This window comes from Sprattus sprattus (genome assembly GCF_963457725.1).
Source record: "Sprattus sprattus genome assembly, chromosome: 14".
In the NCBI taxonomy this organism is placed as follows: domain Eukaryota; kingdom Metazoa; phylum Chordata; class Actinopteri; order Clupeiformes; family Clupeidae; genus Sprattus; species Sprattus sprattus.
The window spans coordinates 22911044-22925028 of NC_137912.1; the positions used below are offsets into that span (position 1 = coordinate 22911044).

The 13985-nt window shown below is 41.1% G+C and overlaps 1 protein-coding gene across 1 annotated transcript in view; it reads left to right on the top strand.

The window, feature by feature from the left end:
* Window positions 1–13985, top strand: part of ano2b (anoctamin 2b) — a gene marked incomplete at both ends in the record, with an annotated part of 102505 nt that overhangs the window by 45759 nt on the left and 42761 nt on the right. Inside the window, 2 exons of the mRNA XM_080851726.1 lie at window positions 12340–12414; window positions 12944–13145. Coding sequence (XP_080707852.1) covers window positions 12340–12414; window positions 12944–13145 — 277 coding nt within the window. The remainder of the gene's footprint in view (window positions 1–12339; window positions 12415–12943; window positions 13146–13985) is intronic.

Sequence of the window (13985 nt, forward strand, 5' to 3'; positions counted from 1 at the left end):
GGGCCCGGGGGTGTTAGTGTTAGCTTGTTAGGAGTTGTCTGCAGGAAGACGGAGATGGCTGTGGGCTTTTCTCCTAAACCCTCCCCTTCACCCCCTCCCCACTCCTCCCTCACCCGCCTCACAGCCCTGCATGTACCTTGAAGGCGCCGCTTTTTTGCCTCTCTGGATGAAGACAGAGTTACTGGGCGTAGACCAGAAACAAACAGCTCAAAACAACTTGATTGCAGGTTCAACACCTATCCAGACAGTAGGCCAGAGGGAGACTTGGACCAGACCGGGATGAGTCATCCTGAAGGGCTGTATATTTCCTAAATCCAATGAGCCAGAGACTTTCACCCTCTGGTTATTGCTCAAATTTGCATTTAGTGAAAAGAGATAAATTGGCCCCAGTGGTTAACCAGTGGGTCACAATCTACATTCTTTCGTCTACGTTGTTGATTTAACCATTTCATGCCGAAAGTTATTCATGAACATAAAAAAACAATACGGTTCTATGTTCTGTGTTGTTCCTCTGAATGTTTTCTCTGAAAGGTGAATATGAGAACAGTCTAGATATCACTTCGACTGAAAACAAGATACAAGATATTTTAATTTAATTTAATTTATTTCATTTCATTTAACAAACACTCCGAAGCAACTGGCTGTATCGCACAGATACATATTGTTATCAGCCTATGTGCTTCCTTGGTATTGAACCCATGAAATTGGTGATGCTAGCAACTTGCTCGACCAGTTTAGCTTCAGGAACACAAGTCGTCTGGCTAATGCAGCTTCAACCAAGCGGTCAACCATCGGTCAACCAAGAAAGGTGTTCCTGTTGCTAAACTAGTAGCTTACCTGGTAGATTGATGGGTAACACTTTATTTGAAGGGGTCTACATAAGGGTGACATGACACTGTCATAAGAATGACATGACACATGTCATACACATTAATGACACGTTATTTTTGTTCATGACTGGTTCATGACTGTTGTCATAATGTGTCATTCGGTGTTTGTAGGGTTAGGGTTAGGGTTAGGGTTAGGGTTAGCTGTGTGTACAAACACCGAATGACACATTATGACAACAGTCATGAACCAGTCATGAACAAAAATAACGTGTCATTAATGTGTATGACATGTGTCATGTCATTCTTATGACAGTGTCATGTCACCCTTATGTAGACCCCTTCAAATAAAGTGTTACCGATTGATGACACCATGACCATTGGGTGGATTCCAAGGGAGCACACGTCCTAATGAAACATGCAAATCTGCACAGTAAGTTGCTTTGGATAAAAAGGCCATGATAAATCGAGCAAATGAGAAATTAATCAAAATAATTAATCAAAATAATGCGAGGGAGGTAGAGTGCAAAACATTCAAATGTCACTTTCACACAAGTAGCCGGATAACAGAGAAGTAAGGCAGAGGAGGAGCCAAGCGAGTGTATAAGATAGGCTGGGAACGCGGTGACGAAGGATTCTAGTTCACGCTGTGTTAAATGCTCCGGTGCTAACGTTAGCGTTCAGTGAGAAGATCCTATCTGTACAGGGGAGATTTAGTCTCTTTTGGGCTCCTGTAGTAGCAGGGGAATGCTAAGCACAGCTGTTTGTGCACATGTGTATCAGTATTTGTGTTTTCTGTTTTTAATGTGTTTGTTATTGTGGAGACTTGGCCCTGTGCGTCTCAGGCTCTGCATGTGTGTGTGTGTGTGTTGTGTGCGAGAGAGAGAGACACCCGTGGTTTTAGTAAATATTGATTACAGTTGTACGGAGGAGACGTCGTACTGTGTGTTTGTGTGTGTGTGTGATTGTGTGTGTGTGTGAGAGAGAGAGAAGGACTCTCGTGGTTGTAGTAAATGTTGAATACAGATGTACGGAGCAGACATCGTCCTCTGCACTGTAAAAAAAAAATGTAATAAAACAGAATTTTACTCAGGCACGTGCACAGATAGACCCCAACTGGTGCTCAAGCACCAGCCCTTGTGCCCTGGTTGAGAAAAAGTGCCCTTTTTTTCTGGAGACCAATTTTTTTTTCAATCATCAATATTTCTAGAATACAAATTAGTCTCTCGTCATCAATTTCCCCAAATGTGTTTTGATATCTGAGGGGGCATTTATTTGGAGTTCTTGTGAGAATTTCGCCCCGACATGCTCCGCGGCATAGACATAGAATAAGTATTCTTTGCCTATGATCTGCGGTGCTCACAAGCCCCCTCCGCGCCCCTCCCTCCTCATCCCCCACATCAGTGTTGAGCGGCAGGCCAACAGGTGCAGCCTACTTCTTCACTGACCTGCATCAGACAAACAGGTAATGACGGTGTTTGTGCAATCCCCCGACGTTGTATAAATTAACAACATTAGTGCCGCTGAAAACAATACGTCTGAAAACCGGACTGGTCCGACGTTTCCTAAAAAAAATAACCAGACAACTAACTTGATTTCAAAGCATTGTCCAGCTGTTTACTGACGTTTGTCAGGTTTAATGACATTACTTGTCTGAAAGTGCATATTTTGTGTTGTATAAATGCCGTTTAAACAATTTCGAAAGTATGTTGAATGTTAGTTTATGAATGTCACGAGAATTCATAGCTAGAAAATAGCAGGTAAACTATGCTAGCTCTCGGGGTCATGCTATCCTTGTCCCATATTGTTTAACGTGATATTTATGTATCTCTTCGTTTTGCCTGTTTTACAACGACGACCAGAATTTTTCCTCCCAAAAAAATTATGAAGGGCGGTCATTCCAAAAGCATTGGTTTTCTAAAAATGGGTGGCTGGAGTATTCCCCAAGTTCAGATTTGATGCACAAGCATGGTGAGGTGGACCAATTACAGAAAAAAGGCACCCCAGACATAATTTGATGTATCAGACGTTAAGGGAGAGGAAGCCAGAGAGCGAGAGAGATTTAATTTATTAATAATTTTGGTGATGGGCGCCCTTTTTTTTTTTTGAGCACCTGCCCCCCAAAATGTCTGTGCACGTGCCTGATTTTACTGTTTATTTTTACAGTTTTTTTCTGTATTTTTAAAATACCATTCATTTTACAAAAAGAAACTGTGATTTTACATGACAAATGTAAAATAACATGAAATCACTGTAAATGTAAAAACACAGAATATTTCTGTTGTTTTACACAGAAAAAACCCATTAGAAATACGTATATTTACTGTTGTAACACGGGTAGATGAAATCAAGCATTCTGATTGGTTGAGAGTGAGTCACTCAAAAATATCGAAACTGAACAAAGATGGCGGCGTGTAGCCTGTTAGTGGGAAATATTTGATGTGAATTAAGCTATCTACACGACTTTTTATACGTCTACATTGACTCGGTTAGTTGTTTATGTGCAACACGGATGGTGCACAGTATTGGTGGTTTTAACTGAAGCTCTCAAATATTATTTTAGGTTGCTGATTTCGCGTAGACCAAAACCCCATTAAGAACCATAGTAGCTTAAGCTAGCTAGCCTCTCTGCTAAAAGTATACCGTTAGCATACAGATTATGCTCTCATACATAGACATATACATGTGTTATGTCTATGCTCTCATACGCCTCCTGCATTGAGGCCGATGTAGGGTCTGCGCGCGCCCAAATAGAACATTCTTGCACTGGTTACCACGGAGTTTCAACACTGACAAGACACACGACAGCAGAAGACTAAAGGTAAATGTCTTTGTACTTATGTAATTGAGTTCTCAAAAATAAAAAGCTTAATACCCTGGCATTGTATTTGACGATGAAAGGCTCATTGTGTATAAGTTGTCGTGCTGTCATGTTGGTGTGCTGAATGGGGGCCGTAATGTGAGTGTAGCCAACACCATATGAGGCTCTGGCTAACTTTGACTAGCTAGCTTGCACTGACAACCTTCAGTTTGTAGTCGTTAGGTAATGTAAGCCATAGTAGCTAGCTAAGGTAACATGTACAGTTCAAGTTAGCTAGCTAGCCAACCTGGATAATTTAATCTGTAAAATTGGTTGGCATTTTGTATTTGCTATTGAAAACATGCAGAGTGAGAGAAAGTAAAAACCTGGCTAGTAACATATTGCGTTTTCTAATGACGAAGGCTCTTTTAAGCACATATCATAGATACTCTTTTGCCATAGCTTTAAGGCTAGCTATTTAGCATATCGTGTTGGCTAGTTTGCTCCATTTTATATTATAACCATAGAGCAGGGGCAACGCCAGTGGTGTAAATCAGTTTTCCCCAAACCCTTTTCTCTCGAAGCACAATCTATGTATTCTATGGGGAAAAAAGTCTCACGGCACACCAGCATTACATGTTATTGTGTTGTTTGGTTGTGAAATGCCTTTTAAGTTTAGTTTGTTCGAGTTCCCCCCCACAGACAAGGCACAATGGAATCGGGAGCAATCTCCTGTGAACTTGAATGCATAGCTTGAGTATTGGTCATTGTATTGTCTGTTCCTGACCTGCTACATTTTCTTTTTCTGTTCAATTCTACAACAGAGTAACCGGCCTTGAACGGTTCAAATAAAACACAGTTCGGTAAGATTTAATTACTCAAATACGGCACTATCTATCAATCTAATTTTGCTACATGGTTTGATAAGCTAGCAAAACAATGGCAATGGTAGAAGTGGCTGTCTGTTTTTTTTTTTTTTTTTTTTTTTACTGTAGTGAATAATGACTAAAACCTTGTTTTTCTTCTCTTTATCAGCAAATGGAGGCTAGCTTTAAAAAAAATACTGGCATCTATCTACCTAGATGGCAGAGAGATCTGCAAGATAGTTTACCACCTGCGAAGGAATTACTTGATGAATGAAAATCTCAAGATGGCCTACCTTCTGAAGTGTATATATAGATTGATTTCTCATGTATAATGCCGACTTCAATGAGTTTATTGATACAGATCGTAACACAGACATCAACGAACTTGATACATTTCAGTTGTTTTTTTCTGGTCGGGTTCTGAGCTAGCGGATGCAGAAATTCAACTGATATGTCCGGTAAGTCTGTAAGATAAGAAAACTTTGGTTGAATAGTTGTTGCTAATTTTTTAAGTAATTGTGCAGTCCTGTTGAAAATATGTGTTTTAAATGTTTGTTTAGGGATTTTAAACTGCACCAATGGCTCATACATTTTTGCTTTGGTTTGTGTTTTTCTCCAGCCTCCTCCCCTGCCAAGACAGACACATTTTCTACCTTCCCATGACAGGCTGGACGACAGTGGATTGGAGTACTCAAAGTACTAATTCAATCAAAAGCTCCAAACATACTCACAGAATATGAGAAATCTGGTACCATATGCACAAAAAACAGGGTGCTACTTGTGAGGGTTGCTGTCAGCAATCTTGAGGAGAGATGAGGATTGTAAGTTGACGACACTGTCAAAGTGTGAGATTCAAAAGTATTGACAGTGGAGTGGAAGTTGTTCTTATATATCTCATACTTAAAATTAATATTTTAGTCAATACATGTGAAGTGTGAGTATAACTGATGGCAATACATGTTTCTAATTGAAGAGTTCAGGTGCAAAAACTTAAAAATTTAGGTATGATATAAAGGGAAATATTCTCAGTGCCTACTATACGATAATCATGCCAGCTGTGTTTTTTCCAATTTACCACAAAAAAGGTCAGGTGGACTTCTGAACTCTTCAATGTGTGTTTAGAAATGGTTTGGTTGATGCTGTCTGTTATTTTCAGTTACCCATCCAGTGATGACAAGGTGCGTCTTGACAAGAATGTTGTCACCACGTTTCCTAAATTGAGTGTCAAAATCCAGGAACACAATGAGGGATATGTAAGTGTTACCTTCCCACCCCACATTTTACTGATGTACCAAATGTTTATTGTTTCAGAAATAAGGGCCATTGTATTTTTGGTATTATTGACTGATGCCTCATGTCCACTCTCTACCTTCAACCCATGAAAAGGAACACTTACCCCCCCCCCCCCCCCAATATCTCAGTAAATATAGCCTGTAAATTCAAATGAATAAATTGGATGGAATATTTATCTTTGTACATCTTAGTTTGACTTCGATAGCCAGTTTGAGGGGAAAGCTGATCTTTTCCTTCGCAAATGGCAGATGAACATCATCCCTAAGCTAATGAAGGTTGCTGCGTTGGAGTTGTCTGAGGATCTGGAAAATCCTTCAACCACCAGGAACAACAGTGATGGTATGTTGGTTCGCATTCAGAAAGATAGGGGGGAAATGCACTTATAACTTTTATGCAATGGATAATAACTGAAGCCAGTTTAATTGTTCAAGATGACTTAAAGTGCATATGACACCTCAATACTAATTTTTTTTAATAAATAGAACGAAGGTGGTATTTCACAATCGATATATATATGTTGAGGAAAAATATACACATTTGACTTGTTAAAATCATCATTTGAATGCAGCGCCACTGAGCTACCGACTTCCCAAGCGACTCACTACCACCCTGCGTTAAAAAACTTAAATTACTTAAACGGAGGTACTCTGTTGCACTTGGTCGCCATTTTTCCTGACAGAAAACACATTTTCTCAGGGAGCCACCGGCTATTTTCTCAGTTGTAAATATGCCTTCACGGTGTGTTGCAGCATATTGCTCGAACGTCAGTTCCCATTCTTTTAGCCTTTTCAAATTTCCAAAAGACGAGGAAGTACGCGAGAAGTGGGTGCAGAATGTGTGTCGCACAAGAGTGCCTTCTCCAGCAAGCTTGAAATGACAACTAAAGTAATTTGCTGTGAAGTAATGCTGGAAGCATTGCTCTCTTTCCATTAAATAGGGAATGTATTTCACGTATTTAGAATGGCTGACCTAACAAACAACAGCTGTGAAAGAGCTACAGTACCTTGCGTAAGTATTCACCCCCTTGGATGTTTTACCCTTTTATGGCTTTTATAAATCAGTCATGGTCAATATAAGTTGGCTTTTTGGACAAAAAAATTCACAAAATAGCTCTCTTTAATGTCAAAGTGAAAATATATTTCTACACAGTCATGTAAATTAAATACAAATATGTAATGAAAATAAGTGATTGCATAAGTATTCACCCCCTTTATCACCCCCTTTATATAGACTGACCTAATTCAACAGAGGTCCAGCCAATTGGTGCTAGAAGTCTCACAATTAGTGATATGGGGATCAGTGTGCAGTAAATGTGTCTCAAGTGATTGTAGTATAACGACACCTGTGTCTGGAAGGTCTATTCACTGGTCAGTATTCAGTAATCAGTATTCCTGGCTACTGTTACAACATGAAGACCACAGATCACCCTAAGAAACTCAGAGAAAAGGTTATTGAAAAGTACAGGTCAGGGGAAGGATACAAAAAAATGTCCAAGGCACTTAACATCCCCTGAAATTCTGTTCAATCCATCATGAAGAAATGGAAGGAATATGGCACATGTGTAAATCTGCCTAGATCAGGCCGTCCTTACAAACTGAGTGACCATGCAAGAAGGAAACTAGTAAGAGAGGCCACCAAGACACCTATGACTACTCTGAAGAAGTTTCAAGCTTCAGCAGCTGGTATGGGAGAGACTCTGCATACCACCACTGTTGCCTTGGTTCTTCACCAATCAAAGCTTCATTGAAGAGAGCCACTGTTGAAAAAATGCTCCCCTTTGGTCTCATCAAACCACAGAACCTTCTTCCACTTGACCATGGAGACTTCCACATGCCTTTTGGCGAACTGTAGTCGATCCTTTTTTTCAACAGTGGCTCTCTTCCATAAAGCTTAGATTGGTGAAGAACCAAGGCAACAGTGGTGGTATGCAGAGTTTCTCCAATCTCAACTGCTGAAGCTTGAAACTTCTTCAGAGTAGTCATAGGTCTATTGGTGGCCTATCTTACTAGTCTCCTTCTTGAACGGCCCCTCAGTTTGTGAGGACGGCCTGATCTAGGCAGATTTACACATGTGCCACAATCCATCCATTTCTTGATGATGGATTTAACAGAATTCCAGGGGATGTTTAGTGCCTTGGACATTTTTTTGTATCCTTCCCCTGACTTATACTTTTCAACAACCTTTTCTCTGAGTTGCTTAGAGTGATCTTGGGTCTTAATGGTTTAACAATAGCCAGTAATACTGATTACTGAATACTGACCAGTGAATGGACCTTCCAGACACAGGTGTCGTTATACTACAATCACTTGAGACACATTCAATGCACACTGACCCCCATTACACAAATTGTGAGACTTCTAGCACCAATTGGCTGGACCTCTGTTGAAATAGGTCAGTCTATACAAAGGGGGTGATAAAGGGGGTGAATACTTATGCAAGCACTTATTTTCATTACATATTTGTATTTAATTTACATAACTGTGTAGAAATATATTTTCACTTTGACATTAAAGAGAGCTATTTTGTGAATTTTTTTGTCCAAAAAGCCAACTTATATTGACCATGACTGATTTATAAAAGCCATAAAAGGGTAAAACATCCAAGGGGGTGAATACTTACGCAAGGTACTGTAAGAGACTGGAGGCAAACGGTACATCTGCCTCAATGAGGGGGGCGTTATACTTATTAGCAGCGAGGCTAGCTAGCTACTATGTCATCACTGTCAGAACTCGGCTCTTCTGCTGGCTCGTCTTCCAGATACGGCTCAATGCTCACAATCACCTTTACAAACTGATCCGGATCGAAGTCTTCCTCAATCTCATCTCTGCTTGAGTCTGTTGCAGAAAATTGCTCAAAATTGCTGAATTCTTCAACCTCCATCGCTAGTTGTGTGGCGTGGGAACGAATGAGGTCTACCGCCAGGTGACCCTGTGATGTCAGTGGTGGTAGACTTCATTCGTTCCCACACCACACAGCTATCGATGGAGGGTGAAGAATTCAGCAATTTTGAGCAATTTTCTGCCACAGACTTCAGGTTTCAGGTAAGCCGGCACTGCTTGCCGAAGAGCGTCGCGAAAACCACACTTTGAAATCGTGTACAAACCTAATTTTTCAATCATCGGGTTTACACATGACTTCAAAGTACTATGTTTTATGTATAGTCTTGATAATTATATGCCGTTTACCTTTTTTTTTTAGGTGTCATATGCACTTTAACCTTGTGTAATGGTAGATATCTAATTTGGATTCTAATATTTTCATGTGTACATGCTTTGCTTCAAAGCACTTCAGATGCTCATACACCTTCTTTCACCAATGCCATCAGGACGAGGGGCTGGATGGAGTCGCTGCAGTGTTAAATCAGCCATTTCCTACCTCATGGACTTTGTGCAAGTATGTTTGTGTCTTATGACTTATTGGTTGCATCACTGAACCTCCTGATGTTGTGTTGTGGTCTCCTCCCCATGCTGGTTTAATAATGTAGTAATTCAAACGTTTTGTGTTACAGCCTAGAACGAGCATTTCATCATTGCTTGAGAATCCTGATTCATCGAGAGGCCACCAGCCTAGCATTGTGTGCATTGGACACCCAAGCGGAGCTGCCCAGCAGTAGCTGATCGTCGCAAGAAGTGACAAGATTGCTATGCCACTTGGAGATGAAGGGCTGATGTATTGGGCCTTATTGAAAAAAAAACATTTACATTTGCAGTCGAGTTGGAAATTATATTAGAAGATATCAAGAGTCTGTGGATTTTTGTTTAGTTTTTTTTTTTTAACTTTTTTTCTTTCATTTCCAATTCAGTTGAATTTGTTTTTGTTTGTTTCAGAACCAGTTGCTGTATGGTTACCTGTTAGTTTTTTTTTATATATATATACAGAATAAAAATACAGAGAATGGGAAATTGTAGTTGTTCTCAGCTTAGTCTTGTTCAAACACAATTCATTTAAGCCCCTTTTCCGACTGGCCAAAAACTGGTTTAAACCATTTAAAATTAAAATAATTATGGTGTTATTAGGTGAGTATAGTTTTTTTAAGTTGAAAGTGCTTTAAATATTCATTTTTTTTAACTAGTTTTTAAAGATTAATCAAATTATTGTTGTATACTATTATATTACATCTCATAAAAAATTATATACAGGATTTTTAAACAAATAATGCCATTAAAACCAACTAATAACAGCACATTTCTGTAAATGTAAGCATTATTACCCGTATAACAATGTTAATCTACCATCTTCATGGGTAATTTAATTTAACAGCACATTTCTGTAATTATGAGACCAATAAATGGATTTAGTGTGTGAACAAGTGATAGAGAGAGGCATATTCTCAAAGGCTGAAAGATCAGGTAAGTGACTATACACTAAAAATTATAATAAACGGTAATTTTCTGGCAGCTGGGGCGCCAGAAAAAATACCGTAAAATAACATTAAATTACAACATTTTCACATTTTAAAACAATTAAATGACCTAGAAAAATGGAAAATAAATGTTGTATTACGAATAATGTTCGTAATACAACGTTTATTTACCGTTTTTCTAGGTCATTTAATTGTTTTAAAATGTGAAAATGTTGTTATTTAATGTTAAAAAACCTGAAAATAAGGGAAAATCTTGGTAAAATTACAACTAAAAACTGTATTTTAATTACGGGAAATAACCGTATTTTTACGGTACAGTAATTTTCTGTTATTTTACGGTATTTTTCTGGCACCCCAGCTGCCGGAAAAAAACCGTTTTTTTACGGTACAGTAATTTTCTGTTATTTTACGGTATTTTTCTGGCACCCCAGCTGCCGGAAAAAAACCGTTTTTTTACGATTTTTTTTTTTACAGTGTGTGTGTGTGTGCGTGAGAGACAGAAAGATACTCCCATGGTTGTAGTAAATGTTGTGTACAGTTGTACCGAGGAGTCTCCTAAATCCTATGTGTGTGTGTGTGTGTGTGTGTGTGTGTGTGTGTGTGTGTGTGTGTGTGTGTGTGTGCGTGTGTGCGACTTGAGTCCCAGCCTCCCCAGCTTCTGTTTTGATTATTCCTGCCAGAAAAGCTCCAGAGTATTTCTTATTCTCCTCTCCCACCCTCACCCCTCTCACACACGCACACACACACACACACACACACACACACACACACACACACACACACACACACACACAGACACACACACACACACACACACACACAGACTCACACACACATGTACACACACACACACATGCACACACACACACACACACACACACACACACACACACACACACACAGACACACACACACACACACACACACAGACTCACACACACATGTACACACACACACACATGCACACACACACACATGCCCGTGGGTCCGCTAGCGCTGTACCCACAGAGATGCATATCTCTGTCACTGCACGTTTGCCAGTCTCATTACTTTCTCCAAGAGGATTTGTTGCTCTTGGCTTCGTTTCAGGTAGTGTTTAGCGAGAGAAATGTTATATGTGTGTGTGTGTGTGTGTGTGTGTGTGTGTGTGTGTGTGTGTGTGTGTGTGTGTGTGTGTGTGTGTGCGTGTGCGTGTGTTTGTGTGTGTGTGTAAGCATTTCTGTTTTCTTTTTCTGTTTTTGTTTTTGATCGACTGAGTGAAATGGGTTTTCCGAGGCCAGTCTCTGTAGGTTGAAGATCCGATCAGCCTAACAGGAAGGAGACTGAGCTCTCTGAGAAAACCACGGCTAGATGGTCATACATTTGACATACATTTGACCTCCCAGCCATAGGTCAAATGTATGTCCACAGCATCCTCCTCTCACTCAACTTCAATGTAAACCTAAATGGCCGTACACTTCCCATGGACCATGTCATCTTTAGAGCCTATTAGATAAAACGTCAGTTCCAATATAGTATAGCTGACATCTTAAAGACTTCCTCTTTAAAGTGAGTCAGGACTCGTACTCGTTAGAGAACATTCATGTAATATTAAGGAATGTCATGTGGTCTCAAAGAGATAGTTGAAGACTGTTATCTTAAGACTGGCACTCTGGTTTTAAAACAGCCAAGGGGGTTTGACATGTAAACAGAATGTCTCTTCCATCTGTGTCATGTCAGAATTCCTTCCTGCTGAGATCTTCAGGACTGTATGGGTTTGACCTGTGCCGAGGGTTGCCAGGGGTTGCCGGGGGGTTGTCAAGGATGCCGGGCCTGGGCTGGGCTGGGTTGTAACATTCCAGGCTGTTTGGCTGTTGAAACGGCCCACTTAAAGCGTTGCTCTCAAACAGACAGTGGCTTATAAATGAGGGGCAGGTCAAGGGCCATTTACCCTCAACACCCTCACTCAGGAACAAACACGTGCACTCATATTCGTACATATACACGTTTACACGTGTGCACACAAAGCAAACACAATGCATTTGTGTGGGATGTGACCAGGTTTATCTCTCACCAGGTGAGTGCCAGGTGAGACACACACACACACACATAACCCAAAGACAGGCCTCCTCCACTGATGTGTGATGTGAGATTTATGTTTTGTGTGTGTGTGTGTGTGTGTGTGTGTGTGTGTGTGTGTGTCTCCCCCAGATAGGTGTTGAGAAGCTGACGTGGAAGGACAGAACGCCAGGATACTTCATCAACATCTCCTCCATCCTCCTCATGGTAGGCAGCAGCCAATTCGTCACTTTTCTCTTTCTTTCTTTCTTTCTTTCTTTTTCTCTTTTCTGTCTGTCTGTCCTCAGTGTGTTCATCAATATCCCTGTCCTACTAATGGTAGGAACTGGCCAGGTGGCGTGTCACAAGATTGCTGTCTCTTTGTTTTCTCTTTCCCTTTCTTTCATTCTTTCTTTCTGTCTGTCACCAGTTTCGATCAGTTTGCAGAAGTAAACATTTTTGTATTTACCAATTGTATTGAAACATGGCCTGAAGTATTGTTGAGGTTCTCTATTTTTATCAAATCCTTCTATTCCTTCCAAACACTTCTCTCTCTCTCTCCCTTTTTCTCTCTCTTTCTTTCTCTCTCTCTCTCTCTCTCTCTCTGTCCTCTCTGTCCTCTCAGTCTGTGTTAAATGGTGTTCTCTTTCCTTTTTACCTTTTATTTTTATATATTTTCTTTGCATCTCCTGTTGATCTGGTGTCTTTTGAAAAACTTCTCTCTCTCTCTCTCTCTCTCTCTCCCCACCCACCCCAGTTTGGGGTGACGTTCTCAGCCGTGTTTGGCGTGATCATCTACCGGATCACCGTCTCGGCCCTGATGGCCATGAGTCCTGACCCAGGCACCAAGTCCAACGTGCGGGTCACTGTCACCGCCACAGCTGTTATCATCAACCTGGTGGTCATCCTCATCCTGGATGAGATCTATGGCGCCGTCGCCGTCTGGCTCACCGAACTGGGTGAGTGGCAATGTGTGTGTGTGTGTGTGTGTGTGTGTGTGTGTGTGTGTGTGTGTGTGTGTGTGTGTGTGTGTGTGACCTGGTGGTCACCCTTATTCTGGGTGAGAATTCAGGCGCCTCCCCCCCTCTGGCTCATCAAACTAGGAGAGTGGCATTATGCGGTGTGTGTGTGTGTGTGTGTGTGTGTCTGTGTGTGTGTATGTGTGTGTGTGCGTGTGTGTGTGTCTGTGTGTGTGCGTGTGTGTGTGTGTGCGTGTGTGTGTGTGTGTGTGTCTGTGTGTGTGTATGTGTGTGTGTGCGTGTGTGTGTGTCTGTGTGTGTGCGTGTGTGTGTGTGTGCGTGTGTGTGTGTGTGTGTGCGTGTGTGTGTGTGTTTGTGTGTGTGTGTCTGCATAGCGTGTGTGTGCCTTGGGGTGTGTGTGTGTGTGTGTGTGTGTGTGTGCGTGCAGCCGCAAGTATTATGTGTGTGTATGTATGTGTGTGTATATATGTGAGTGTGTGTGTGTATGTGTTTGTCTGAGTGTGTGTGTGTGTTTGTGTGTGTGTGTGTCTACCCTGTCCTAAACTCCTCCTCTTTTGCTTCCATGCTCCCCATCCCTGAGCTGTCACCCCCAGCTCCCTCTCACCTCCTCACACCCGTGTAAACTCTCCAGTGTGTGTGTGTGTGTGTGTGTGTGTGTGTGTGTGTGTGTGTGTGTGTGTGTGTGTGTGTGTGTGTGTGTTTGCAGATTCTCCTCAGAATTGTTCAGCTCTGTGTGTGTGTGTGTGTGTATGTGTGTGTGTTTGTGTGTGTGTGTGCAGATTGTCCTCAGAATCTTTCAGCTCAGTGTGTGTATGTTTG